This window comes from Ambystoma mexicanum, chromosome 12 (assembly GCF_040938575.1).
Source record: "Ambystoma mexicanum isolate Mex_15411 chromosome 12, UKY_AmexF1_1, whole genome shotgun sequence".
NCBI lineage: Eukaryota > Metazoa > Chordata > Amphibia > Caudata > Ambystomatidae > Ambystoma > Ambystoma mexicanum.
Window position 1 is genome coordinate 24,825,352 of NC_090936.1, and position 26,124 is coordinate 24,851,475.

At 48.1% G+C, this 26,124-nt stretch overlaps 1 protein-coding gene across 2 annotated transcripts in view; it reads right to left on the reverse strand.

The window, feature by feature from the left end:
- Positions 1–26,124, reverse strand: part of GRM8 (glutamate metabotropic receptor 8) — a 1,803,300-nt gene that overhangs the window by 318,124 nt on the left and 1,459,052 nt on the right. For both annotated transcript variants that reach the window (XM_069627842.1, XM_069627841.1), the window contains exon 8: positions 4,945–5,081. In XM_069627842.1, coding sequence (XP_069483943.1) covers positions 4,945–5,081 — 137 coding nt within the window. The remainder of the gene's footprint in view (positions 1–4,944; positions 5,082–26,124) is intronic.

The window sequence follows — 26,124 nt, forward strand, 5'->3', positions numbered from 1 at the left end:
GTTGGGGGATGTTTTAATTACAAAAATGGTGAGATAATGGTAGTTTTTGGTGTGACACATCTGGTCACTGTACTGTTGGCCGGCACTTGTTCAACAAAATATGACACACACTACTCGGATCCACCCTAAATTGTTACTGAATGGCCATTAGGCTAATGTCTTGGAACATCAGAGGGCTCAGCAACTACACAAAGGCACGCACGGTCACGGCATACGTCCAGAGGCACGGGGTCAAAATACTTCTCTTACAAGAAACACATGCTCTTGCATAATTGTGGTCCTCTCTAGCCCCGGCATGGGGCCCCAATAAATACTACACTGTGTTCTCCTCACAATCCAGAGGGGTCCTAACCCTGATTTACAAATCCCTGGAGTTCTCCCTTCGCACCAGCCATATAGATGTCCAGGGCAGATATGTGATCCTCCACTGTTTCCTTGCTAACACAGAATGCCTCCTGGTCAACACATATGCCCCATGCATTGATGTACCTGATTTTTTCGACCACATCCTTGACATCCTCCTTGGCTATGTTGGGGTTCCCATCATCTGGGGGGGGGAGACATGAATCTCATTCTGACTCCGACCTGGACAGATCCAGTGTTGCACCCAGAATATTGTCCAGAGCCGCTCGCCGCCTCCATGAACACATGCTCACTGCTGGTCTGGTAGATGCCTGGAGAGTACTCCACCCAATGTCGAAAGAGTTTACATTTTACTCCTCCGTACATGACAGTCATTCCAGGATTGATCTTTTCCTTCTCTCCACCGGGCTCATGGGCAAAACAGTTACCACACAGATTCTGCCTCGCACACTCTCCGATCACTCCCCGATCACGTTGGACATCGCCCTGCACCCGGCCCTCCCCCAGCACTCTCACTGGCGGTTTAAGTCAGACGCATTGCACGATATAGTCTTTAAGGCTGACATCCTTGCAGACATCACCTCGTTTTTTGATAGTAACAAACGCCACGACACAACGGATGGGGTGAGATGGGAGGCCTTTAAGGTTTTCATCAGGGGCATGTGTATCTCCAGGGAGGCTGGGGTCCTGAAGGACATTAGAAACTCTCTGCGCCGCTCTGAGTCCAGACTTGGGGAGCTAGAGCACAAATATGCGACCATCCCCTCTCCGCCCAAACTGGCACAGATCAGAGCTGAACTAGACCAGTTCGAGTCCTTCGCCCACAACGAGATAAAATACCTTGCCCGCCCCATTGCGGCCCGTAAATATGGTGAAGGGCCGAGGGAGGTAGAGCTCAGATTGATAGTATCATTGACAATGACGGAGTGCGACATTGGTCTGACCGGCCCATTCTTGAGACCTTTGCAGATTTCTATGCAACCCTGTATGCCCAGCAACCAGAGCACAACCCGCAGGATCTGGACGACCTCTTAGACTGCATTCCTATGTCCCTTATATCTCTAGCCACCAAAGAACGATTAGATACTCCCTTCACCCTTGACGAGATCACCGTTGTCATCTCTGTCCTCCCTAAGGGTAAAGCCCCCGGACCTGATGGCCTGACCGCTGAGTTCTATCAGGAGCACGTTGCCCTCCTTGCTCCACGTCTTCACGAGGTCTGGGAGGAGTCGATGCGTCTCACTGCCCTCCCCCGGTCCCTGTGTGAGGCCGTCATTACTGTACTCCCTAAGCCGGATAAGCCTCTGGATGAGTGTGGCTCTTATAGACCTCTATCCCTCATCAACACCGATACCAAAATCTTCGCCAAAATCATAGCAAATAGGTTCCTCCCCATCATGAAATATCTGATTCACCCAGACCAGAGCAGCTTTGTCCCTGCCCGTTCCACTGCCTTAAACATTCAGCGATTATTTAACGTCATCTCTAGAATTGACCCACAGGCCGACGCTGTGGCCGTGACACTGGACGCCCAAAAAGCGTTCGACATGGTCTTGTGGCAATATCTGTGGGCGGTGCTGGAGAAGACGGGAATAGGTCCATACATGATGTCCTGCATTAGACTGCTATACAGTAACCCCGTGGCCAGAGTCCTGGTTAGCTCTCACCTGTCGGCTCCCTTCTCCCTACACAGAGGGACACGACAGGGGTGCCCGTTTTCTCCCTTGTTATTTGCGATGGCCATTGAGCCCATGGCTGATAGTGTACGAAACAACCACGTGCGCAAAGGGATTTGCCTGCGGGATACTCCCGAAATTATATCACTGTACGCCGATGATGTGCTTTTATATATTAGGGACCCCTCAGTCCACCTCGACCCGATCATGCGTGAAATTATCAAAATTGGCACATTCTCGGGCTTCACCATAAATTACTCCAAATCAGATATCTTCCCCCTTACTCCTGCAACCTCCCAACCTGCATGCAAATTCCCTCTCAAATGGGCACCTGAGGGCATCAAATACTTAGGGGTCCAGGTATCCCTCTCTAAATCCTCCTTATTGTCCGATAACTATGGGGCGGCCGCACAATATACTAACACCTAGATGGAGAGATGGCGAAACCTCCCCCTTTCACTATAAGGGAGACTGTCCCTAATAAAAATGATAATCGTTCCAAAACTTCTGTACATATTTGCTAATGTTCCACTTTGGCCAGGAAAACAGTACTTTGCGGACTTGCACGCGGGCTGCGCCCGTTTTCTTTGGCATTCGGGGGCCGTGCGCAGAAAGTGGCATCATATGACCCTCCCTTACGAGAGGGGTGGCTTCTGTGCACCTGATCTCACCCAGGACTGGATAGCCGCCCAGGCCCAGCATGCTACATACTGGTACCATCATCAGGAACCCCCCCCCCACATGTTAAACTTGAAATCCTGGCGACCGAGGAGGTGAATGTCATGTCCTTGATCCTTTTTCACTCGTACCGATCGCGGGCCCCGGCTGACCCAGTGGCCTCCACTATAAGGGCGTGGCGGCAGATTCTGTCGCCTGGTTCTGGCTCCCCTCCGTATTACAAATTGCTTCCCCTCTGGGCTTTCCCTAGCCTCACCCCCACACAGGATAAACTCCTCATGCGTCACTGGTCGGACCTGGGATATAGATCATTCTCCGACCTGTTCCCCGATGGGAAATTCATCACCCCAGATACATGGAGGCCAGGGCACTCCAGCTCCTCACTGGAGCTGCTGCAATACTTCCGAGTTAGGGCAGCAGTCCAGGACATGTGGCCGTCGTATCCGGATGAACCACCTGAGTCCCCGAGGTCTGCTATATTGCCAATTCCGCTGGTGGTAGGGGCCTTGTATCCTCCTTGTATAAAATGTTGATGGCGCGTGCTGTTGAACTCCCCCCACACGGCTCGGGATGCCTGGAGCCGGGACCTGGGATTAGACATCACGGATGATATGTGGACCAAAATGTGCATGCATACTCGCAAGGTTTCTCTTAACGCCAGAGTTAGGTGTATTCAATACAAGCTACTCAATCGCCTGTACTACACCCCCTACGCGATTGGGAAATTTGCCCGAGATCAGTCCCACCCCTGTCAGAGATGTAATTCTGACGAAGCGGACCACGCACACATGTTCTGGTCCTGTGGGGCGCAGGCCCCATTCTGGAACGCGGTGCTTGATACCCTCTCCGAAATAGTAGGGTTCTGTGTGGATCCTGAACCTTTGGCTCTTTTGTTTGGGCTCTGGGAGAGGGCTGAGGCGAAACGGGAGGCTACATTTCTGAATGTGGCGGCGATTGTGGCTAAGAAATGCATTCTGCAATGCTGGAAGCGCAGATCCCCCCTTCCCTAGAAATGTGGCTAAAGGCCTTCACCTGGACGCAATCCTGTGAAGAAGATTACATTAACATGTTGCCTAGTAATGATCGCCCTAAAAACGTATGGACAGAGTTTTGTAGTTACTTGAACCGCAGGGTGGACCTGGAGGTATTGTCATCCCCTCCTTCTCCTGATCAGGGGGCGGATCACTCTACATGATAAATGCTTCTATTGTAATCAATCGCTGTCAGGATTGCATGTGACCTTCTGTGGAACTTGTGCTGTATCATTCACGCTTCAACATGAAATGTATGTCATTGTTATAACTTGTACTCTACCAGCTGCTACTTCTTGCCAAAAAAGAAAAGTTTTTAAAAAAAGATTACCGACAACATTAAACCCCTGATTTAAAACTTTAGTCCAGGTGCTGGGTAAAGCTTTCAGTGATAGGTGTGAGATATCAGCAATGAGGTGCAGACACAAGGTTGTATTATTTTCAAAAAATGAAATAGAAATGGGTTGGAAAAACGCCTCAGTTGCCCCATTCTGCAGAGGAGTTTCCCTGCCTCAAAACTAAAACTGAGGGTCTCACACGGTCAAGTAGTCAGTAACTTAAAAGCCGCCCTTGTGTCCAAACATTCTAAGCTGACCCTCACACTAGAAACAAAACAACAAAGGGTGCAAGGACATGTCTTTGATTGGATATTAGCAAAAGGTGTTCACAATCAAAAATAAATGGATAGATCCCACAAAAGTAACTTCCAAGTAGGAAAAATCCATGGATCCAGAGGTTGGTTCCCTTCCCCTGGACTTTAGGCAGGATGGCAAAAGTGTCTTCGTCCAACAGTTGCTTTTGTGTCTTTCAATTGATCTCACAATGTTCTTGTTCAAATAATGAATTCCTTAGCAATCTTCCTTTCATTTGGTCAAAAAACAAATTCCTCAAGCCCCGCCGTCCCTGTTATCTAATCTCTAGTTCCCACACCTGCTGCCCTAGTACCCCCTTAACTACCCCCCTCCCTCACATATTTTTCTATTACTTTATTCAGCTGTAACCTTTTTGCAAAAACTCTGCGAAAAAAGGCCTGACGAGATAACAACGCTGTACCGTTTCAATGAAAATTTAAATCCAATCAAAAAAGGGAAAATAATGCAAATTAGAAATAAACCAATAAGCAAAGTAGAAATCATCCAGCCCATTGTTTTAATACCATGACCTCACAGAAGGATATAAAAAATTGCGTCCCTTACATTGAGATGAAGCTGATTGGTCCAGTGTCCGATGACTTTGTATTCTGCAGTTTTGTTGTTGATCTGGTACTGGTAGATATCATAGCGCCCGGGCGCATCTCCATTTTCATTGAACACGACCGGCGTTCCAGCGCTGCCTGCAAAGAGAGGAGAAGAGGGGGAATTAGAGCAGGGGGGCTGGAGACAGCATGACGACACAGGAAGAGCATCTGCCAACATGACGAGTTCTGCAGATGAGAGGAGTCAAGAACGAGGCAGGTCGCTTGGCTTAAGCGCATCTCATCCGCTGAAAATCTGCAATGACAACATTCGTTGCTCCAGTAATATCATATCCTCTGGTCTCGGGAGGATAGCTCAGGGGCAACGTGCTCGCCTTGGAAGCAGGACCACACGGAGCAACGCAGGTTCGATCCCTGGATTCGCGCTTAGAAACCTCTGGGTATTAGGCGCGTTATAAATAAGCTATCATATCAGTAAATATAAAAGAAAATGCATCTTACTGTACTGCTTAACCCCTTATCTGCCAGGCTATTATGCAAGTCTATGCAAAAAGGACGAACATACTCGTCCTTGGTACTTAAAGGTGTAGCAGTCATGTGCGCACTGAGTCACAGGAGGATCAGGTATGGCAAATGTGTGATCACTGTACAACCCTAAGCACACTGAAACCGAAAATTGCATTTGGAAGCACACATGCGGGTGGTCAACGTGCAGCATAAGCTGTGTTTAGCCGTGATGGGTCTACAGTGCAGTGCCTGTGATTGCAGGTGTTCAGTTCTGAAGAGCCATATTCTGGGGTAATGGCGTAAACATATGTTGAATGCCACAGCACAGCAGATATGCGACTCGTCCCGCAAATGCCCTTTATTGATGTCATTGCTAATTTTATAGATGGGGAAGGGGTTGAGCAAAGAGTAAGCTCCCGCAAGCTGCCCTCAGGTTTCAGGGATCGTCTTATTTATTAATCGGACAGTCAAAAACCTGACTGGGCCTCATCAATGATACTCTACACAACATGGACAAAGCAGACCCCGGCTGACTTATCCTCCTCAAAGCGCTCTGCTGCCTTCAACGCCATTGACTATGAAGCCCTCCTCAACATCCTGGTCATGTGCCTGGGCTTTATCGACACATTCCTGAAATGGTCACAACATTCACAACTCTCCAAAACAGACCAGCACATTAGGAGGAGCCTCGACAGGTCCGAGCACCAACCGGTAACCTGTGGCATTGAACAAGGCTTAATCTCGTCGCTGGCCATCTTCAACTAATGTTCTTATTGTTGCATGCAAGTCACGATTGGGTTACGTGACGATTCACTCGGTATCGTCACTTCTCTCCAAGGGAGAGCCCTTTTTCATGAGGCTGGGGAGGTGCAGGAGGTGCATCCACTACCCAATAGCCCCCCTAAGCTTGGTTCAATATGGAAGGACCTCATGGGGTGGGACTCCCCCTCTGGGACAAGGAATATCCCTCAGGGTACATCCCATGGAGTCATGTCACTCCCCAACATTCCATAGCCCCCCCTCCATACCGAGCCATTTCATCGAGAGTATGCCCATGTATTTTTGTAGCACATGGGAACTTCGCAAGAACAGAACATCCTGTGACGAGGAAGAACACAACAACCATGAAAAGTAACCAACTCTTGCAATGAGGTGGCTCACAGGAGGAATGAGCAATGCCAAAGAGACATTCTTCAGGAGTTTACGCCGTGCCGGGGCAGAGTCCCGAAGATCAAATGGAAAGAGAAGAGGGACTAAAAGAAGTCTGATTGCGTGGAAGCCAGGAGCCCCGCTGGAGCCCGGAGTTTCGAACTCCGAGTGAGGGCTGAAAGAAGGGCTGTGAAGAGGATGCCAGGAGCGGGCTGCAAGAGTCCATTGTGGGTCTGAAGGGAGCAGACCCAACTGCGAGGCTAAATGGAAAAAGCAGAGGCGTGATCGCAACAAGGTGGACCGTTGGATCCAAGAGGGATGCCAAGACCATAAGGAGCGGAGGACTGCAGAGGTGCACCGGGACCGCAAAGGTGCACCGGGACGGCCAAAATGGATGAGAAGAGCAGAGGAAGCTGCAGATAAACACATTCCAGGAAGGACCGGTGATGTGCCGCATCCCACAATAAGGTAAAGGGAGACACTGGAGACCCAATAGGGATACGGGGGAGGCGAAGAGAGCAGTACAATATAATGTTACTCACCCCAGTGGCAGCTATAGGGCTATTGGGGAACAGGACCCCATAGAGTGCTTCAGGGGGGATCTCCCTCGTCCCAGTAGCAACAAGGCAGCTACTGGACACTGAAAGTGTGAATTAAGCATCCTGGGAGAACGTCCATGTCGCAGCAGCAAGGATAAGTCCCTAGACCGGCAGAGAAAGGCTTGGGACTTTGCTAATAACGGTAGAGAGTGGCAAAATATACATCAAGTTGAAAGACTTGAAAAAGAGCTTTGCAAGTACCAGGAGAAGGGAGTCATTATCCTGGAGATGATACAAAAGCCCTCAGGACATAATAAATAGATGTCAGGGGAAGGGAGGCATTCCCCCTGGCCTTACTATGTACTGTATAAATCAGTACCAAGGGAAGGAAGTCATTCCCCCTGGCCTTACTATGTACTGTAGACATCAGTACCAGGGGAAGGGAGTCATTCACCCTGGCCTTACTATGTACTGTACAAATCAGTACCAAGGGATAGGAGGCATTCCCCCTGTCCTTACTATGTACTGTATAAATCAGTACCAAGGGAAGGGAGTCATTCCCCCTGGCCTTACTATGTACTGTAGGCATCAGTACCAGGAGAAGGGAGTCATTCACCCTGGCCTTACTATGCACTGTACAAATCAGTACCAAGGGATAGGAGTCATTCCCCCTGTCCTTACTATGTACTGTAGAAATCAGTACCAAGGGAAGGAAGTCATTCCCCCTGACTTTACTATCTACTGTAGACATCAGTACCAGGGGAATGAAATCATTCCCCCTGGCCTTGCTATGTACTGTAAAAATCAGTACCAAGGGAAAGGGGTCATTTCCCCTGGCCTTACTATGTACTGTATAAATCAGTACCAGGGGAAGGGAGTCATTCCACCTGGCCTTAATATGTACTGTAGACATCAGTACCAGGGATAAGGGAGTCATACCCTCTTGCCTTTCTATGTACTGTAGAAATCAGTACTAGGGGAAGGGAGTCATTCCCCCTGGCCTTACTACGTACTGTAGAAATGAGTACCAGGGGAAGGGAGTCATTCCCCCTGGCCTTACTATGTACTGTAGAAATGAGTACCAGGGGAAGGGAGTCATTCCCCCTGGCCTTACTATGTACTGTAGAAATGAGTACCAGGGAAAGGGAGTCATTCCCCCTGGCCTTACTATGTACTGTAGACATCAGAACCAGGGGAAGGGATTCATTCCCCCTGGCGTTACTATGTACTGTAGAAATCAGTACCAAGGGAAGGGAGGCATTCCCCCTGGCCTTACTATGTACTGTAGAAATGAGTACTAGGGGAAGGGAGTCATACCCCCTTGCCTTACTATGTACTGTAGAAATCAGTACTAGGGGAAGGGAGTCATTCCCCCTGGCCTTACTATGTACTGTAGAAATGAGTACTAGGGGAAGGGATTAATTCCCCCTGGCGTTACTATGTACTGTAGAAATCAGAAGCAAGGGAAGGGAGGCATTCCCCCTGGCCTTACTATGTAGTGTAGAAATCAGTACCAAGGGAAGGGACTCATTCCCCCTGGCAACCTTTTTGAAAGGGAACATTCTGTTGAGATAGCCTATGAATAGCAGGAGAAGCGAGTCATTCTCCTGGAGAAGGAACTTCCTGTCGGCTTATTCTTTAGTTGTAATGTAAGGGGTAGAAGTAGGTTGTGACACAGGATGGTGTAGTTTGATTTTGACTGACATTTTGACTGACCCTTTAGTATTGGTTTGAGGCAGGAAACCCCTCTTAGATGATGGTGATATTGAGAGTCTATAACCACCAGCGTGCCACCTTTGTGTCAGCTTCCTTCTTCGACACCTTACAGTAACGATGCAGTGTGGGGCCCCAAGCAGCCCCTGTGCGCTCTTTTTTTCTGGACAATAGCTCCTCCCCATTGACGATCCTGGATAGTGCTGATGGTAGTTGTAGTCGACGCGAGTGCCAAGGGTTGTTTACCCTGGATACAGGATAGGTATTTAGAAGAAGGAAAATCCCATTTATAGAGGCTGTACAGACGCTTCATATACATTGTGCTGAAATGAAGTGCCTGGTTATTAAATTGCAAATTATAAAATAATTCAATGACATATCATCATCACTTGGCCATCTTTCATGTATATATAGTTAGTAGGATCTGCTCGGGAGGATAGCTCAGGAGCAGCCTGCTTGCCTTGGAAGCAAGGCAACATGCAGCAACACGGGTTCGATCCCCGGGCCTGCGCTTAGAAACCTCTGGGTATTAAGCACGTTATAAATAACCCATCATATCATATCTGCCTTGAAAAATATAGATTTTTAATTTGAGCCAATGATGAATCGCTTTAATTCAGAGGAGCGGAACACTGAAGATGCGGTGGAACTGTCACACACAAGCTACAAAGTAAAGACATGTTTCACATGATACATAATTGCCGGAATTCCAAACTTCAAGGGCTCCAGATTCTGGCAGGTGTGAAGTGCAAGCAGAACATAATGGCACATTTTTAAAGTGCCCGTAAAAAGGCAGCGTGGACCTGTTGCGTCAACACTTTCACGTACGCAGTACGCAGTTCACCGTCGCCTTACTTTCCTTGCTTGCGCGGTGGAGTGCAGAAATACGCTGCCCGTTCCCACTCCAGCGTGCAGATTAAGTAAATGCCGCCGTCAGGTAAGCATGACAGGCGGTGTTTACAATGGATTCCTATGGAGTCCGCCTACTTTTTTCTGGTGCCAAAAGGATGCAGGCTCCATGGGAAGGCACAGCATTTGCGCCGACATGAAAATACAAGCCAGCACAAATGCTGTTGTATGTGTATGGCAGAAGGAAGGCAGCAGCAGAAATTTAAGTTGCATTCCGCCCCTCCCCTCCACCAATCAAATGAAGGAGAAATGAGCCGTGACGTGACTGGAAGGCGTAACAGCCTTACGCAAAGCTTTTACGTTACGGACTCCGAGAACAGGAGCTCCAGAGAGTGCAAATCAAAGTGCTGCACTTAATTAAAAAAAAGATACACCCACATTCACTCAGTGCCCCACAAAAATACCCAATAGGAATGCACTTTATTTTGAGCACTGTGAGTAGAAACTGTAGGTTTTCCGTAGGTCTCATTGCACACATGGTGGTCAAGTGAACACCAAACACATTCTGGGAATCGCGCATCACCAATTTCTGCTATCAGAATGGTACCACCATTCGAAAGCCGGCTCGGCGAGGAGTGATGGACCCTAGCCACTCGTTTGATCCAGTTAAAAGTCCATCAAATCATGGCACGTGGTAACTTTTTCTGTGCAACCCGAATGCCCACACCAACTGTGGCAAGAGGCCCAATAGAAATGAAAGATAACATACCATATACCAGTATCTGACAACACTACCGGGGAAACTGCCCGTTCAACGCTGTGGGAGAAACCAGGGACATGCCCCTGATATCAGGAGGCAAGGTCATTAATAAGGGCGATAGAGCGCCTGGAGAGAGGAGGAAACGTGTAAGCACTGGCCATCGGCTCAGGGGAATCTCCCTGGAACATGAGAGCAGAAGGCCGGATCTGTGCATGCGCCCACTTCAGTGCGGGTGAGCAGAATCGTCAACTTCTGGTCCACCCCACACTGGAAGTAGCAGAACAGGAAAGGAAAGGACCTTCCACTCTTGAAGCATTGATGAAGGAGGTTTCAGTCATTAACAGAGCTTGAGGCAGCTTCTGACCGTTCCAGCTGGATCCAGGTCCATAATAGAGAGCAAAGAAAGACTATGCATTGATAGGCTAGCACCATGCAGGCTCATCTCTCTGCCTCTGGGTTAGTGGAATTCACATGACATTGAATATAGAGGAAGCAGGCTTTCAGACTTTCCCAGTGGAGCGCTGCAGAGAGGATGCACCCTGCCTCGTCCATTCAGCATCACCAACCATCTGCTGCCGAGCACGGCCGCACCATCAGAGCTGCTTGGCTGCCATGGCCAACTACCTTCTCATTATGCATGTATGCATGCTTAGCAAACAACTGAAAGAAAAAATCCGCAAGGATAGTCACTTTCCTATTTTCCATTTGTTTCTATGAACTAACACAATGCATCATAAATAACACATTCCCAGAAACAAATATGTCACTGGCAGCATATGGACTAAAAACTTCACGTATATCAAAAGTGAATTTGTAGATCCCGACGCATCTTTACAACTTCTCTTGAATTTGTCTGCAATTGACATTTCTCTGGCTAACAGTATTAGATGACCACAACAGTAAACTACAGCATCCATCACCTAGTGTCAATTTCTAAACTACAAACTTATACATCAAATCATGCGGGTCTTAAAGCCTTTACGGTACGAATCAAAAAATGCCCGCTTCATCTTAACAGAAAACATGTCAATGGTTACTGACATGACATCAATTAACTGCGGTGTTCTGTGCTCTGCTGCTGTTTCTTAATGACCAGATGTGATAGGGGGAAAATCACTGACATCTTTATTTGCACCCCAAAAATTCAACTCAATATCACTATTTAGCAACATCTTTATTGACAATAAATTTGTTGGCCAAACATGAAATTCCCTGTACAGAACATTAAGGTGAAAACTCTGTAATCTGTAAATGTTTTTTTTTGTGTGTTTTTTTTGTAGGGACAGTGGGAATCTCGTTCATCTATTAATGCACGCTTAGATAGAGGCATCGAGCAGAAATGCCAACCCGCATCAAGGCAAACATCTAATTCAATAATTCTATTGATCACCATCCGTTCCTCTGTAAATTTCAATTTCCCCCCAAAAAAGCACAATTGCTCCTATTTCCAAGATACATTTTTCCATGTGTGCAATAAACAAAAGATCCCCCAAGAGGTTACTGAGCGAGCAAAGTTAAGTGCTACCACCAAGGAAATAATGATTTACCGCGAGGAGCAATTTTCACATGGCCCGCTCTGCCGAACGCAATAACCAGTTGACCTTCTGATCTCAGCTCCATATGATCATATTTGCTATCACAGGGAAGTGATATGACTTATGAAATTATTTTATCGGCCATCATTACTGCATTAAGGAGCAAGCTGTGGTGGCCGATGAAATGTGGCATTCTTTTTCAGTACCTACCCTGGCAGAAAGACCCTTTAAATAATGAAGCATTGATTGGCCGTGAGGGAGCCAGGGGCCTTTAAATGTCTGACGCATCTCAGCTTTTTCTTTGTTCGACCCCTTTTTGTCTATAGCAAAACGCTGCGATCGATAAGCGCGCAGAGGCAATGCGCTCGGAGAGGCGCGCATAGAAATCCTGTATTGAGCGCGCTCAGGCCCTTTCCTTTGAAAATCCCTGTATGCGCCAAGCCAACAACCTCTCTCTCGCAGGTGATCCCTCTCCGGGAACAGCAGACACGTCCTGCTGGGGCCGCATAATTGCTTATCTTTGAATGAACATGGCGGCTGCGGCACAGAATAATTAATTGGACAGAATTGAGCTAAAATTGGCACGGATTAGGTAACAACACATTTTAACAAGATTACAAGGAGACCGTGTCACCATTCCAGTGAGCATGTTAACACATGTTCAGCCCACTGGCCTGTTATTTATTTCATTTTCACCCGCTCTTTTAATTTCCAGGTCGGCCATTTTGTTTTCTGAGAAGTGACAGTTGGGCCGCCTCCCGCCTTCGCGCGCCTTGTTGCTCCTCTAACCAACAATGGGAGCAACGTTGCTATCAGTAAAAAGAAATTGGATTCAACAACAACAAAAAACGGTTTTCTACCATACACAACATTCCTGGCGGTTTCTGCTCAAACAAGGAAGATGAAACTGGCTGCCAGGGCCTGCATTATGGAGAGTTACAAGCATGCCTTGCTGTGCAGATAGCATTCCTTGCCACATGTGAATGCTTGCTTGTGTTGACCCATCGTTAACATACTCCCCAATCCACTTTCACTCCTTATACCCCACACATCCTCTAATCATTCTCACACTGCAGGCAAGACCAGCTAGTGCCTCTACTGCTACCCACATACCATACATACTCAAAACCTTTCCTGGCAGCTTATCCTGCAAAGCTCACCAGCGGCCCAAGACCAACGCCACTCTCAGGGCAGGCCTTGTTAGTAGCAAACCGGGCAGGACACTTACATGTGGGGCTGGGTTCTGATTTATCGTTACCCATCCTACAGTGACAATAAAGGTAAGGCTGGTACGGGCGGCGAGCACAGCTATTACTCTGCTCAATTTAAACCCTGCCACTTCCTCATTACCTCCATCATATGATAACACAGTGTAGATTACCTGCTGCACGCCTTAGACAGTCAGGTGTACTGGCTGTTATCTGTGTACTGCACTTAGCTGTATTTTGGGAGTAGGAATTGTGTCGCACTTAGATGGATTGTTGGGGCTAGGAAATGTGTTGCACTTAGATGGATTGTTGGGGGTAGGAAATGGATTGTTGGGGGTAGGAAATGTGTGGCACTTGGATGGTTGGGGGTAGAAAATGCAGACTGATGCTCTCTCTCTCGCTCTCTCACAGATACAATGCAGGAGGTTCTGGGAATTAACAGACGTGGAGACGGGCAGTCTAACAACTCCACTCATTCTAATTGCATTCTAAGTGCATTCTAAGTGCAGTACTCAGAGAAAGGGCCTGCAGAGAGATAGAAACCCCAGAAGCTCACTTCACCCTTCTTAGTATGTTGGTTGGCAAGCTGGGCATCATCTGAAAACCCGGACTTGCCCAGGTGCAATGCTCAGAGAGACCGGCTGGGACCTTTGCCATCAGAGAACAAACAGCGTTTGCCAGATGTTCATCAGGCGATTAGGGCAGGTGGCGTAATTTATTTGTTTATACATTTCTAACACACCGGCAGCCCAGGGGCATCGGGACGTACAGAAACTACAGCTAAAAATATCGGAAGAGTGAGGAATGCCTTAATATTGCTAGCAGAAGTGTACCCCAAACTGCTCTCCCATGGTGCACAGAGCCAAAGTTCAACATCTTTGCACACGCCCCCTTCCCCTGGTGTTGAAGTGGCTCCATAACTTTATTTTCAGAACAATTCTGAAGAGTTTGCTGAGCTGAGGAGATAAAAAGGAGGTTCTTAGACTCCTCAAAGTTCACCATGAATCTGGATGCACCATCTCCTCACTGTAAGGTTGCCACAGCAACGGGGAATTGAAAAGAAGCATGCTGACAGTGAAAGAAAGGAGGTTGTTGGGGCGTCTCTCAATGGCAAGTACTGCACTCTCCACCCGGGCCAGGACGTCATTCCTTTGCATTGCCTGCAGAAAAGCTGGTGTCCTGGTGCAGTCTCCAATCCCTGCTAGCCCCCCCTGCATAACTAGAGAAAAGGGAGAACAAAAAGGGCCAGGATCTGTGCCGGACCTTGACATGTGACGCAAGGCTTATTGAAAGCTGGACGCCATTGTGTGCATTTATTTATTTATTTATTGTGCATTTGTAGTTGTGTCTCAAAGCACATGTTGGCAATCTCTGGACCCGCTAGCGTCTCTGCGGCATTCCATGAGCTGGGGGCACAGGTCCATTAGATCCATGAAAGAAGTGCATTATGAATCCATTGATTTCCATTTTCCAATAGAATGTTAAATCGTGAAGGAGGTCCCAATTATTCCCCGCTTCGGCATAAACAATGATCCTGAAAAATCAATGCCGGTAACAATGCCAGCCGGAACCCATTTAGGGACCTGGCTCCCTTTGGAGCAATTCTGGCACAGTTGCACTGTCAGGCAAGGATAAAGCAAGATAACAAAACAAGCATTGGCAAAGCCAGTTGGTCTGACTGTTTTGCAGTCAGGCGCTCTTGCGTGTTGTTGAGTTAGAATGTGCATGGTTTGGACAGAGTGTGTCACTTGTTGGTAGTCTTGGCAGAGAGGACAAGGAGTGGCTAACAATAGCTGTTTTGCGCTCCCTCCATACTGTCTTGAGCAGTTCTAATGACCTCTGGCGTGGCGCTTGAGAAGCTGTTGGCACTTCTCAGCGGGGCCAATGGGATACGACCAGGAGCACGCCTGGGCCACAGCACTTCCAGCACACTTGCTGTCTGTGTATCGGTGCGGTCCAAGAACTTCTCGTGTGTGCGATTATACACATTAGAGTTCTGTAGTACTGGCCCCGTGCTGGGAGTCTCGGCAAAGAGATGGGAACAGTCTCAATTTCTTGATGGATAAGCGCCTTACAAATGCACAATAAATAAATAAATAACTCGTTGCTCACACTGCCATAGCAGGGCTGCACTTTGTGGAAAAGGGGAAAATTCCGAATGGGCAGACTAAGAAAAGTCATTTGTCGTGCAACGCCACCTTTCAAATTGGGCAGCGCCCTCTACAGCCAGCTGGGGCATGGCGGGGGCTCTTCTAGTCCCATTTGGTAGATGAGAGCAGCGCATGCCCAAACATTTGCAAGAGCAAGATGAGTTCGAGCCCATAGAGAACTAGAATGTTTTAAACAAATAAAGCATGAGATGTCTTCAGTGACTGGTATAATGGAACTTGTATGGCAGTGGGACTGTGATTTAGGCAGACTCAGTGCTCTCTGGGTGCCGGGTTGCCCACGCTTTCACCTGTTCTGTCTCTTCCTGAGATGTTAGGGCCGTTGGTGTGTTGGGAACAGAGACATGCAACGCGTCGCTTGAAGGGTTAATAGTCGAGGAGGAGGAGCCATACGTCTGGGAAGAGCTGTGACACGCGGTGGTGTCATGGATGACTGCGCGTACCACTTTGCTAAAACATGGCCGGAAGCCACAGATTAGAGGAAGGGATGCTGCACAACCAGCATGTCCCTACTGGCACAAGACACTGGTGCAGACCAGGTCTAGCAGCCCTCCGGTGCTTCCAAAAATATAGTGCACAGTGTGGCAGCACAGCATGCGTTGTCCACGCCCATTTCCAAAGCGTCACAGACACCTGTCAGAGGTTGATTCGGACCGGGGCAGGTTCTATATAGTGCCGCTATACCCAGCAGAAAGGTCTATGACAGACACCCAGTCATTAGTACCTCTCTTACCCAGCTCACATGTCAAGGCGCTGCAAATGTAACATGTAGGGGGGCAAAGAGAATGGCTTCCAGTTGCCTTGAAGAAGAGAACCTTGTGCGCCTTGAGGCCTATGGGCATTTGGTGCGTAAGAAGAATTGAAAAATAAATAAATAAATAAATAAATAAAACAAGCTCCGTGATACCTTATTCAATGGTTGTGATGACCACTGTTTACCACATTAGGCTAAGATCATGCACTGAGCTCACCTGACGAAGGCAGTCATTGGCGAGCTCAGCAGCTTGGCAATTGTGAACAGAAGAACTCAGCATACCCCCCCCCCGCATGAGTGCTTTACAATAGAAGAGGACATGTTACCTGTGAGTGGTCAGTAATGAGAGGCGAACACAAAGTTCTAACGTTTTCAACATCAGACTTTTTTAAATTAAAATAGAACGGTTGGATAAAGGCCTTTCTGTGCCTATCCAAGAGAGTGTCCCTACCTATGAAACTGAAACTAAAGATCAGTCTGTGTCTCGTCGTCAAACATATACACTTTCCTTGTGTCCAAAACATGCTACTCTGAACCTAACAACTAGGGGTGTAAGGACATTAATCTGAATGATATGATGGGCAAAAAGTGTTTATACAAATGAATAGATAGATAAATCCAACAGAAAGTATTTTCCAAGGAGTTGTTCTTGGATCCAGAAGGAGATTTTTCCTTCCCCTGGATATTTTAAGTAACATGGCAACCATGTCTTTTTCAAACAACAGCTTCTTAAGAATGGCACAAGTGTCTTTTTAAAAAAAAAATATTTCTGAAGGATGGCAAAAATGTTTCTCCTAAACAACAGATCTTTTAAGATAGAAAAATTGTCAAAACTGTCTCTGTCAAATAACAGTTCTTTTAGGATAACAAGAATGCCTCTAGTATACTTCTTTGCCAAATAAATGAGGTTGTTTATACAACTTTTACTGGATGTTCTAGTATAACCCTCTGCCACGTATCCTCGTTCTGAGTGTCTTAAATTCCCTGCTATACTCTCCTTCCAGTAATCTTTCCACTCCTGATACCACTTTACTGGACCTCCTGGTATACTCTCCAGCCAGGAATCCCTTTCTGGGTCTTGCAGATCACCTGGTATAATATACTGCCAGGTATCTTGCCTCCCAATGTTCACTGTCTGGTGTGTTTCTCTTCACCAGGACTTTGAGTTCACTGTCCTTTACTGTAACACAGCTGTATTACTTCACTGTGCTTCACTTCATTGGCTTGAAGTGCTACTTATTCCAACTTTTCCAACACTGACTTCTCATGAATGGAGACTTGCTCAAGTTTTGCCTTTTTTATATTCTCATTAATATTCATTTGCTTAGGGTAATACTTGCTCCAACTTTCCCCACTCTGATATCTCATGTATGGAGATGTGTTTAAGTTCTGCTTTTGAATTTCACTTGGTTGGTGTTCAGATATCTTAATCTGCTTAGATTCCTGTCAGTTTGCCCCGGTGTCCCCAATGGCTGTTGGTAAGCTCAACAGTGTATTGCAGCATTCCCGATCTGTGGCACATTTCTGAGGTGAAGCTCCTTCTTTGGAATGGTCTTTCTCACACTACAGACCTCTTTCCAGCTATCCACACAGCTTTGCATTCACCCGCCAGGTCGACCACCGCTTCTATTCACAACCGTGTTCCTGACAGATCTGCCGTTGCTGCCAGCACCTCAACGGTTCTCTCCCGATGCCTGCGGTGTCCCTTCTGATCTTGCACCACACTGGTATGTTTCGCTTGCAATCAGCGGAGTTGAAGTACCTGCTTTCATCAGTACGTTGCCCGTGCTGCCGCCTGCCTCAGCTCTGCTTCTCTCATCTCCGGCTCCACTCCCTTCTTCTCTGGTTCTTCTTATCTGAATGCGGATACAATCTTTAAATGACCTGCTCACTCGGGCCTCCCCAAAACAATTAGTCTGCATGCTTCACTTTATGTTTCTCCTGATCAACATTAACTCCTTTCTGCTCTTCCTCGTCTTAGTACCTAAGGTTTTTTGAGAATTGGAGTCCATAGTATTTCTATTATATTTTTGGGTATTTACATGATTTTTTAAATTGTTTACTGGGTATTTATATGATTTCTCATGTGTTATTGTTCAGCATTTCTATTCAGGAAACCATTAGAGACAGGAGTGTATGAGGTGTGAATGATGTTTTGCTTAGAGTGATTTTCAAGACGTGTTTTTGGGAGTTTACAATGGGAAGGACTTGTATAGTGCCAACAAGCCATCAAGCATTTAAGAACGATAAAGTCTTCTTCTTTTGGAACGAAAGACAGCTGTGTCCCTCCTGATGGGGTCACCACCTTTCCGTGACAGCCAACTCCTCCCATGTGATGCTACTTTACAATACTCCCCCCCCCCTCCGGGTCAGCATCAGGTAATGGCGGCCATTTCCTGGCCACATGGCAGGAAATGTTTGACGAGGAATCAGTGATGACTCCATAGGATTCATCACATGTCCCCTACACAAGCAATAACAGAAACAACTCCCAGTGCCTTAAGTGGCACTACAAATCGAGCCGGGGCTCATCGAGGGGCGTGGCCTAACAACGGGGGTCTTCAGGGCCCGTTAGGCCACGCCCCCTTGACGAGCCCCGGCTCAATGGGCTACTGGCACCCCTGCCAGGCAGCCTTTTGTAGAGATTAGCACCCTCTCCCCAATTGAGGAGAGGGTGCTGATCTCTGCATTTATTTTGTATAGGCTTGCCTGGCAGGGGACAGCGCCTCGCCTATTCAGCCTTAATGGTGGCGCTGCCCCTCGCCAGCTGGGGAGGGGCAGCGTCACCATTATGGCTTAAAGGGTGAGGCCACTGGAAGCAGAGGCCTTTTTCCTAAAGACTGAAACTCCCGCGAATCCGCGGGAGCTTCAGTATTTAGAATGCAAGGCCTCTGCTTCCAGCGGCCTCACGTTTTCTCCATAATGGTGGTGCCGGCCCACGTGCATCACTTGATTAAAGGGATGCCTCGCAGGTGCGGCGCCACCATTATGGCTAAAAGGCATTTTTTTCTGAAGCCTGAAGCTCTCGCTCACGAGCGAGAGCTTCAGGCTGTAGAAAAAAAATGCCTTTTTGTGTAGTGGCCGGGGCTGCCAGGGGAGATTAGTGGGCCCCGGCAGGGCCCCGCCTCAAAATGAAATTTCGGAGCCTGCCGGGGCCCAGCCCCGGCAGGCCCCGGCCCACTTAAAGAAAGCCCTGACAACTCCGGTTAATGAAGCAGGGGGAAAAGGCAAAAACTAACCACAAGGCTCTAAACAAGGACATGTTCTCCTCAAGGAAGGGATTAAAAGTGACCTCGCCAGCGTTTAGAGCCCAAAGATGGACCATGAGTAATATCAGTCAATAACTGGTCTTAGTGGTTAAACGAAGGCGAACCAGGTTTCTAGTAGCTGTTTCTGTGGATCAACCAATACTGGAATATGGCAGTCGTGCTTTTCAACCGGGGGAGGTGTTGAACCAGGGTTGAGCTGAATTTCACAATGGTTTGAAGCGATGTTTGAAGAAGGGCGGGTCAAGGTCACAAGGGTTGGTTTGACAGGGAAGATGCTGATGACTGGATGCGCGCTTATAGGCAGATGGTTCATTGAGGTGCTCAATGAAGTTTGGATCATGAGGGCCACCAGGGTCGATTTGAGATGCTTGTGACTGGATGCACAGTTTGATGCTTTGTTCGATGGTCGTGGTTCGATGAGGCCACCAGGATCGGTTAAACTGGCAGTGTAGATCAGTAACAACGATGCTGGAGGCTGCAAAGGCAGTTTGAATGTAGCGGTTGCAACAGTGGGCTTCAAGTTCAAGCCAAGGTATCAACGTGCTCAGCTGATGTGGCGGCAAATTAGTTTGAGTGCATGAGAAAACGGCTCCAAGGGCAGTCGAGTGCCAGAGGCAAGTCTGGAGCATCCTATTGTAAGAAGGTTGTCGAATAGGCTCCAATCATGTCTCGCAGTGGTTCAACTTTGAACACACACATTCCTGGCTATCATGTTCTGAAAGTTACACTCCACGGTCTCAGGTTCAAGTGTAGTCCTTGTTCCCTGGCACCCACTTTCAGGAGTTACTTCAACACAATGAAGTCTTGGACAGCAGTATGAATGGCAGAGATAGCCTTCGTGTTACAAAAGCACGTTACCCCAATGATTCCTGGTGATGGGTATAGAATAGAGTTTGCCTCTGCCTTGGACATTTAGTCTTCGCCTCACTGGCAGAGGGCTTTGGAAAGCCAACTCTCCAAACAGAGGTCTAATGAGTTCTTCACCAGGTGTTTGGTCAAGAGTGAATCAAAGAAATAGTGGGAGATCCCCTCTTTTATAGGCAAAAGTCCTCATGTGATTGGGCTAAAACAAGCCTGCTTTAAGTGTCCAGTCCCTGTTCTTGTGACAAGTGGTCTGCCTTCTTACGTCACAACTTTGTGTTAAAGGAAGTGGAGGGTACAGGAAGAAAGGATAGGAATAGAGAGAAACAAGCCGTGGAATCCTCCTCCAGCTATGGTGATCATCCTCCGTCCTTTTGTTATGCAGCGCCCTGGAGTAAAGCTAGTTCTTTTGGGAGTGGCATGCCCTTTCATTCACCTTTCCCAGGAAAGCTCCTGCTGGGAGGCTGGTCTGCTGGAAATAGGTGTTCCTAGAGCTCACAAAGGATCAAAACGGGTGGCACAGCCAGTCAGTGTCTTGCCCTGTAGACTGGCAGGACAGGCGGACTGACTAGAACACATATAAACCCATTCCACAGGTGAGCTGGGCTCACAGTGCTGACACATGTATGATATCAATTTCCTAGTTATGGGAATTACTTCCACCATACCCTGAACTTGGGTATTGCTTTATGTTTAAAGATTCAACTGCCACCAGAATAGCAACGCTCATGACTATGTGGTTTTGGAACAGAGGTACAGACATTTAATGCAGCCACTTTGCTGAAGTGACTTGGCTGTCACAGCAGCTGTTAAATTGACACCTGTGACCCCTGGACCTGGTCTGTGCCACTGGAAAGCAAGCACTGCAGGTCAGGCACGAGGGCTGTGCTGATGCAGCAGGGCACAGGTGGCACTGAGTGTGTGAACATTGGACCAGATTACCCTTTCTGATGTGCAATTAATAGATATGTAACAAGGCAGGGCTTCCCCGCTCTTGCCTGTTGACCTTTTCTCACAGTTACTGCTTGATGGACCATCACAATGCGAAAGGAGTCGAGGAGGGTGGGAACATCCATGGGTAGTAAAAGCTTGGGTAAAGGAACCCCCCCTGTAAGATGTGTGTCCCTCAAATCTATAATTCAATGCAACAGTTTAGTCTTATAGGTGAGCCCAGCTCATCTGTTAAAGGGGTTATATGTGTTCTAGTCAGTCAGCCTGCCCTGCCAGTCTACAGGGCAAGAAACTAACTGGCTGGCTGTGCCACCCCTTGTGATCCTTTGTGAGCTCTAGTAACATCTCTCTCCAGCAGAACAGCCTCCCAGCAGGAGGTTACAATGAACCTCTGTAAGCTATGTGTCCCTCGAATCTATCATTAGACTTTTAAGGGAAATATCATCTAATAGCCAAAAATAAATTAAACAAAGGCATGGCGCTGGAGTCGCCCTTTTGAGAGAAAGCACCCTAAAAAGGTAGAGGCATTTCTTGAGAAACACTGCACACATCTTTCAGCCTGGCAAAGAGAACATTCAATATTTCCAATGTGTGAAGCATTATACCTTTCCAAAAAAGCATTAGACTGGAAAGTGTGACACGCAGTTATGGATGTTCTATTCCATTTCGGGCGATGACTCAGAGGGAAAGCACTGGTTTCTGCACAGGCTCCCTCCGTTAACTATTCCAAAGAAGATGTAAAGATGGTGATTACATAGCATAATTAAATCTCTCTATAACTCACTCTGCCCATTTGGAAATATTTCATCTGTTTCCACTGACTCACGTTGCGTTTCCAGATTTTGCTGAAAAGGTATTTTTTCTGTGCTGCTGTCCGCAGCAGACTGCTGTCGCCTGAGGCGCTTATCAAGCTGCCTTCCCTCGCCTCATACATCATGACAAACCGTGATCACTCCGCAAAGCTAACCATTTGCACTCGTCAAAACGTCATCGGCTTTTTGTGATCGTCGGCCCTTGTAATCGTACATGAGCAATCCTTCACAGGAGCAAAGCCCAGGAGTAATGTCCTAATGCAGAACCCTGTACTCTGCTGAGCAGCTGAATGGCGGCAAAGCGATTCTACGACATAGAGGGAATAGATCTGCAAGAGAGCTAATACGCTTGCAAGCCAGACCTAACAGAACCACACTCAGCTATCCCGGGAGCCATCCCGGGAGGATAGCTCAGCGGCAGCGTGCGCGTCTTGGAAGCAAGACGACACGAAGCAACAACGGGTTCGATCCCCGGGTCCGCGCTTAGAAACCTCTGGGTGTTTAAGCGCGTTATAAATACGTAACTAAGACAAAAAAAAACAACACAATTACACAACTAAGAAAAACAAACAATTCCTGTAACAGCGCCTCGATGCCTGTGGGCTGTGTGAGCGCTTTATAAATGTTAAATAAATAAAAATAAAACACTGTCTAAATGCTTTGTTCTCTTTCAGACCATCACCCGATCTTTCAATTCCCGCACCAGACTTTGGTGCTGCAGGAGAACACCATGGCAGCGCATGGTCACCCAGGGCCATCCTCTAATTCCAGCAACCCCGTAAAACCCCATATCTGCCTTGGCCCCACCCAGACACCGTCCGGTCTCCCGCCTGGCCCTACATTGTTCTCAGGTTCTCACCCATGGCTTGCTCGCCTTTTCCACAAATGCAAACATCCCCTCCCAGCCTCCTTTCCCAGGTCTCACCCTTGAGCTGCGCCTTGCGGTAAGGACTTTGCCATCCAAGACCTGGAAGGACCACCACTGTAGTTTAGTGGCCTGGCTGGATGAAGGCACCGGGGCCTCTGACTCACCCTCCGTCTGTACTTATGCCTCTGCCAGGCACAGCAGACCCCTAAAGTGCACACTCCCTCTTCCGAGAGTTCGAGGTCCCATGAATAATCTTCCCGTGGAAGAAGGCTAAAAGGGGACATGGAGCACACGATCTGGCCAATACCTCCAACGGTGTAGTTGATCTCTCCATCTATGCCTATGGTCACCTCGGTCATCCCCTCGGTGCCGAGAACGCCTTTGTCAACAGCTTTGTTGTCCAAGCACTCTTCAGAAAAATGGCACTTGTCCACGACTACAATCCCTTCGTCTACGGTATCAGTAGGCCAAATCGAAGGATGGCTCGAGGTTACTGTCTGATGACAACAGAAGGTATTGTTCATGAGCCCATGGACAGCCAATGGGAAAATGAAATTAATGCCCAAGAAACACGTCACAGCCTTGATTATAAACAGTAATTTCCTTTTAGCCTAGGGAAGCGCTCTCTCCGCTCTGTAGTGGTGACTGGAACCAAGAAGTGGCGCACTTCAGAGCACCGAGAAGTGACGCACTTCGGAGCACCAAGAACTGAAGCACCTTAGAGCACCAAGAAGTGACGCGCCTCAGAGCACCAAGAAGTGACGCGCCTCAGAGCACCAAGAAGTGGCACACCTCACAGGACCGAGAGGTAACGCACCTCAGAGAGGGCACTGTACAAAGGATCTCTCGAACTGACTCACCCCTAAAAAGCTGCTTCTAATGATTACAACGTTCTAACTTTGACAGTAACTGTTTTGAGTGAATGCAGCTCTTTGCGAGACAGGGTATACTGGGGAGAGGCAGCCAGATGATTGGCCGGTGGAATCACCCATTGGGTGGCCCCATGCTGGCCCTTTGAAAAATAGCTGCAGAGTTGCAAACTTATTTTCTGCCAATGGTTACAGTCAGCGCACAGCCCGATATGATTCAGCCGGCCAGAGTACTCTGTGAATTCTGAAAAATCACAGCATGTGAGCCGGCACGGCTGGAGGCCGGGAGCGGTGCAACTTCAGTGAAAGCCCATCGCAGGCTGCTGTGGTCAATTTTGTAAAGTAGGTGTTAAGAGGGATTTTAAATCTAAAGGTTTCCAAGCAAAACACCAACACCGAGCATTTTGATACTTTTCATATTTTGACAAAGCACAAACCCTAAGCATATGCTTAACAAAGTACCACTTCATTGCCCTTGAATTCTTCCTCTTATGTGGGGAGACAACGGGCCTGATTCATGGAAGTGTTTTATAATGGCGCAATCCCATAGGAAACGTTCTGTGAATCAGACCCAAAGTCTGCAGCTTGACAATGCTGGTGAATGATGGAGTAACCAAGGGTGCCAAGGGCTGCCATAAGCCACGTGATACACTGGGCCGTGGCTGCCGCCACCGCACCATGTGCATGAGGCAGGGGCTTATCGCATGGCCATCTTAGATACCAATCTTTGCTTTTAGGGAGTGGACTATGAGTGGTGATCGCGCGGGGCCACATCACTGCCCACGCTGCTGCATGCTTGGCTCCCCTTGGGCTGACGGAGAAATCCTATGCAACACTACAGGGGAAAGAGCGGCACCTGAACAAAGAGTTAAGGGGGTCCTCCAAAAAGATGGGGAGAGGATGTGTCAAAAAGAGACAGGACCACCCATTCTGTAGGGCCTGGCCAAACCCAAGTCCCTCATCAAAGGGGCCTCCCATCCCCAGAGGGGAAGCCTATCAGCCAATCCCCATACCAGCAGTACAGGCAGACACATCTGAGTTCCCTTCCTCACATTAGGGAGAGGGTGGAGGGGAGCTATGGGAGGGGGTTCAAGGGCCGCTCTAGGCTGGACTATTGCAACAGCCTCTTCCGAAATCTTCCTGCCTCTATTCTTCGACCGTTACAACTTATCCAGAACAGGACTGCAAGACTTGTCCTTGCCCTCACTTGCTCCCCTTTGCTGCAAGGATCAACTCCAAGACCCTCTGCATCGTCCACAAGGCTTTCTGGGGCCTGGGACTACTCTATTTGCAACTTTCTCTTCCAAAACATCTTCCTTCTCGAGCTCTCTGCTCATCCCCCTCCAACTCTCTGAGGATCAGACGCTTCTCCAAAAAGAGAATTGTGGGTAGATCCATCTCCTCGGCTGGGGCCTCCCTATGGAACAGCCTCCCTGCCCCTCTCAAACTTGAGCAGAACCACCTGCGGTTCTGGAAGACACTCAAGACCTTCCTTTTCACTTCCGCTTTCTCTCTTCCTCTCCCCTGCTGATGCACCTGACTGCTGCACGCACTGGTCACCTGCTCACCCTCTGGACTCGAGCCCAGGCCCCCGCATGTCCAGTTGCCCTGGCACTGCCTCCGCGCTCCCCAGCACTTTCGGGTCTGTATCTGCAACTTTACAGGCCCTTCTCTCTGCACTTATGAGGCACCCGCTGGCTGCACTTGTGAGTTAACTGCACTTCCCCCTTCACCGGCCCCCTGGCACTTCTCCCCTTCCTTTTTCCCCACACTTGTGCGATCTGAATGACACCAGGCCTAGTAAGATCGTTATTCTGTCCCCTCTGGTTTCCCCCTCCTTGTCTTGTCGTGCCTAGAAGCACTTGTGTACAGGCGCGTTATGAATGCCATATCATATCATATATGGAAGGACCTGCAGCAATAGACGTTTCAGGCTTGGGAGCTGGAGCACATTTGGAGACAGACGGCAAAGAGGGCAGAAGGAGCAGGAGCCTGGAGGCATGAGGACACGGGAGACACCCAGAAAGCTGAGGAAATGAGGAGCCAGGAGCCTTGCTCAACACCCCATATGATGTAGAATGTTTGCAACCTCTGACTCTAATTCCAAACTCCATTTTTTTTTTACAGGAGTCTAATTTGAAAACATACCCAGAAATGTACACAGGTACACTTGGGGAACAAAAAGATTTAAAACCTTGCTATAAGATGCATTTGTAATGTAATATAATACACTAAAGCACTTTGTGATATGCTGGAACGGAGTACTACAAAGAGATGTGCACTACACATACCTATAGTGGCTAGAAGCCTGCATACACGCATTCGTGGCGCTGTTTCACACCAGAAGGCCTTAGGATGCATCCTGAAAC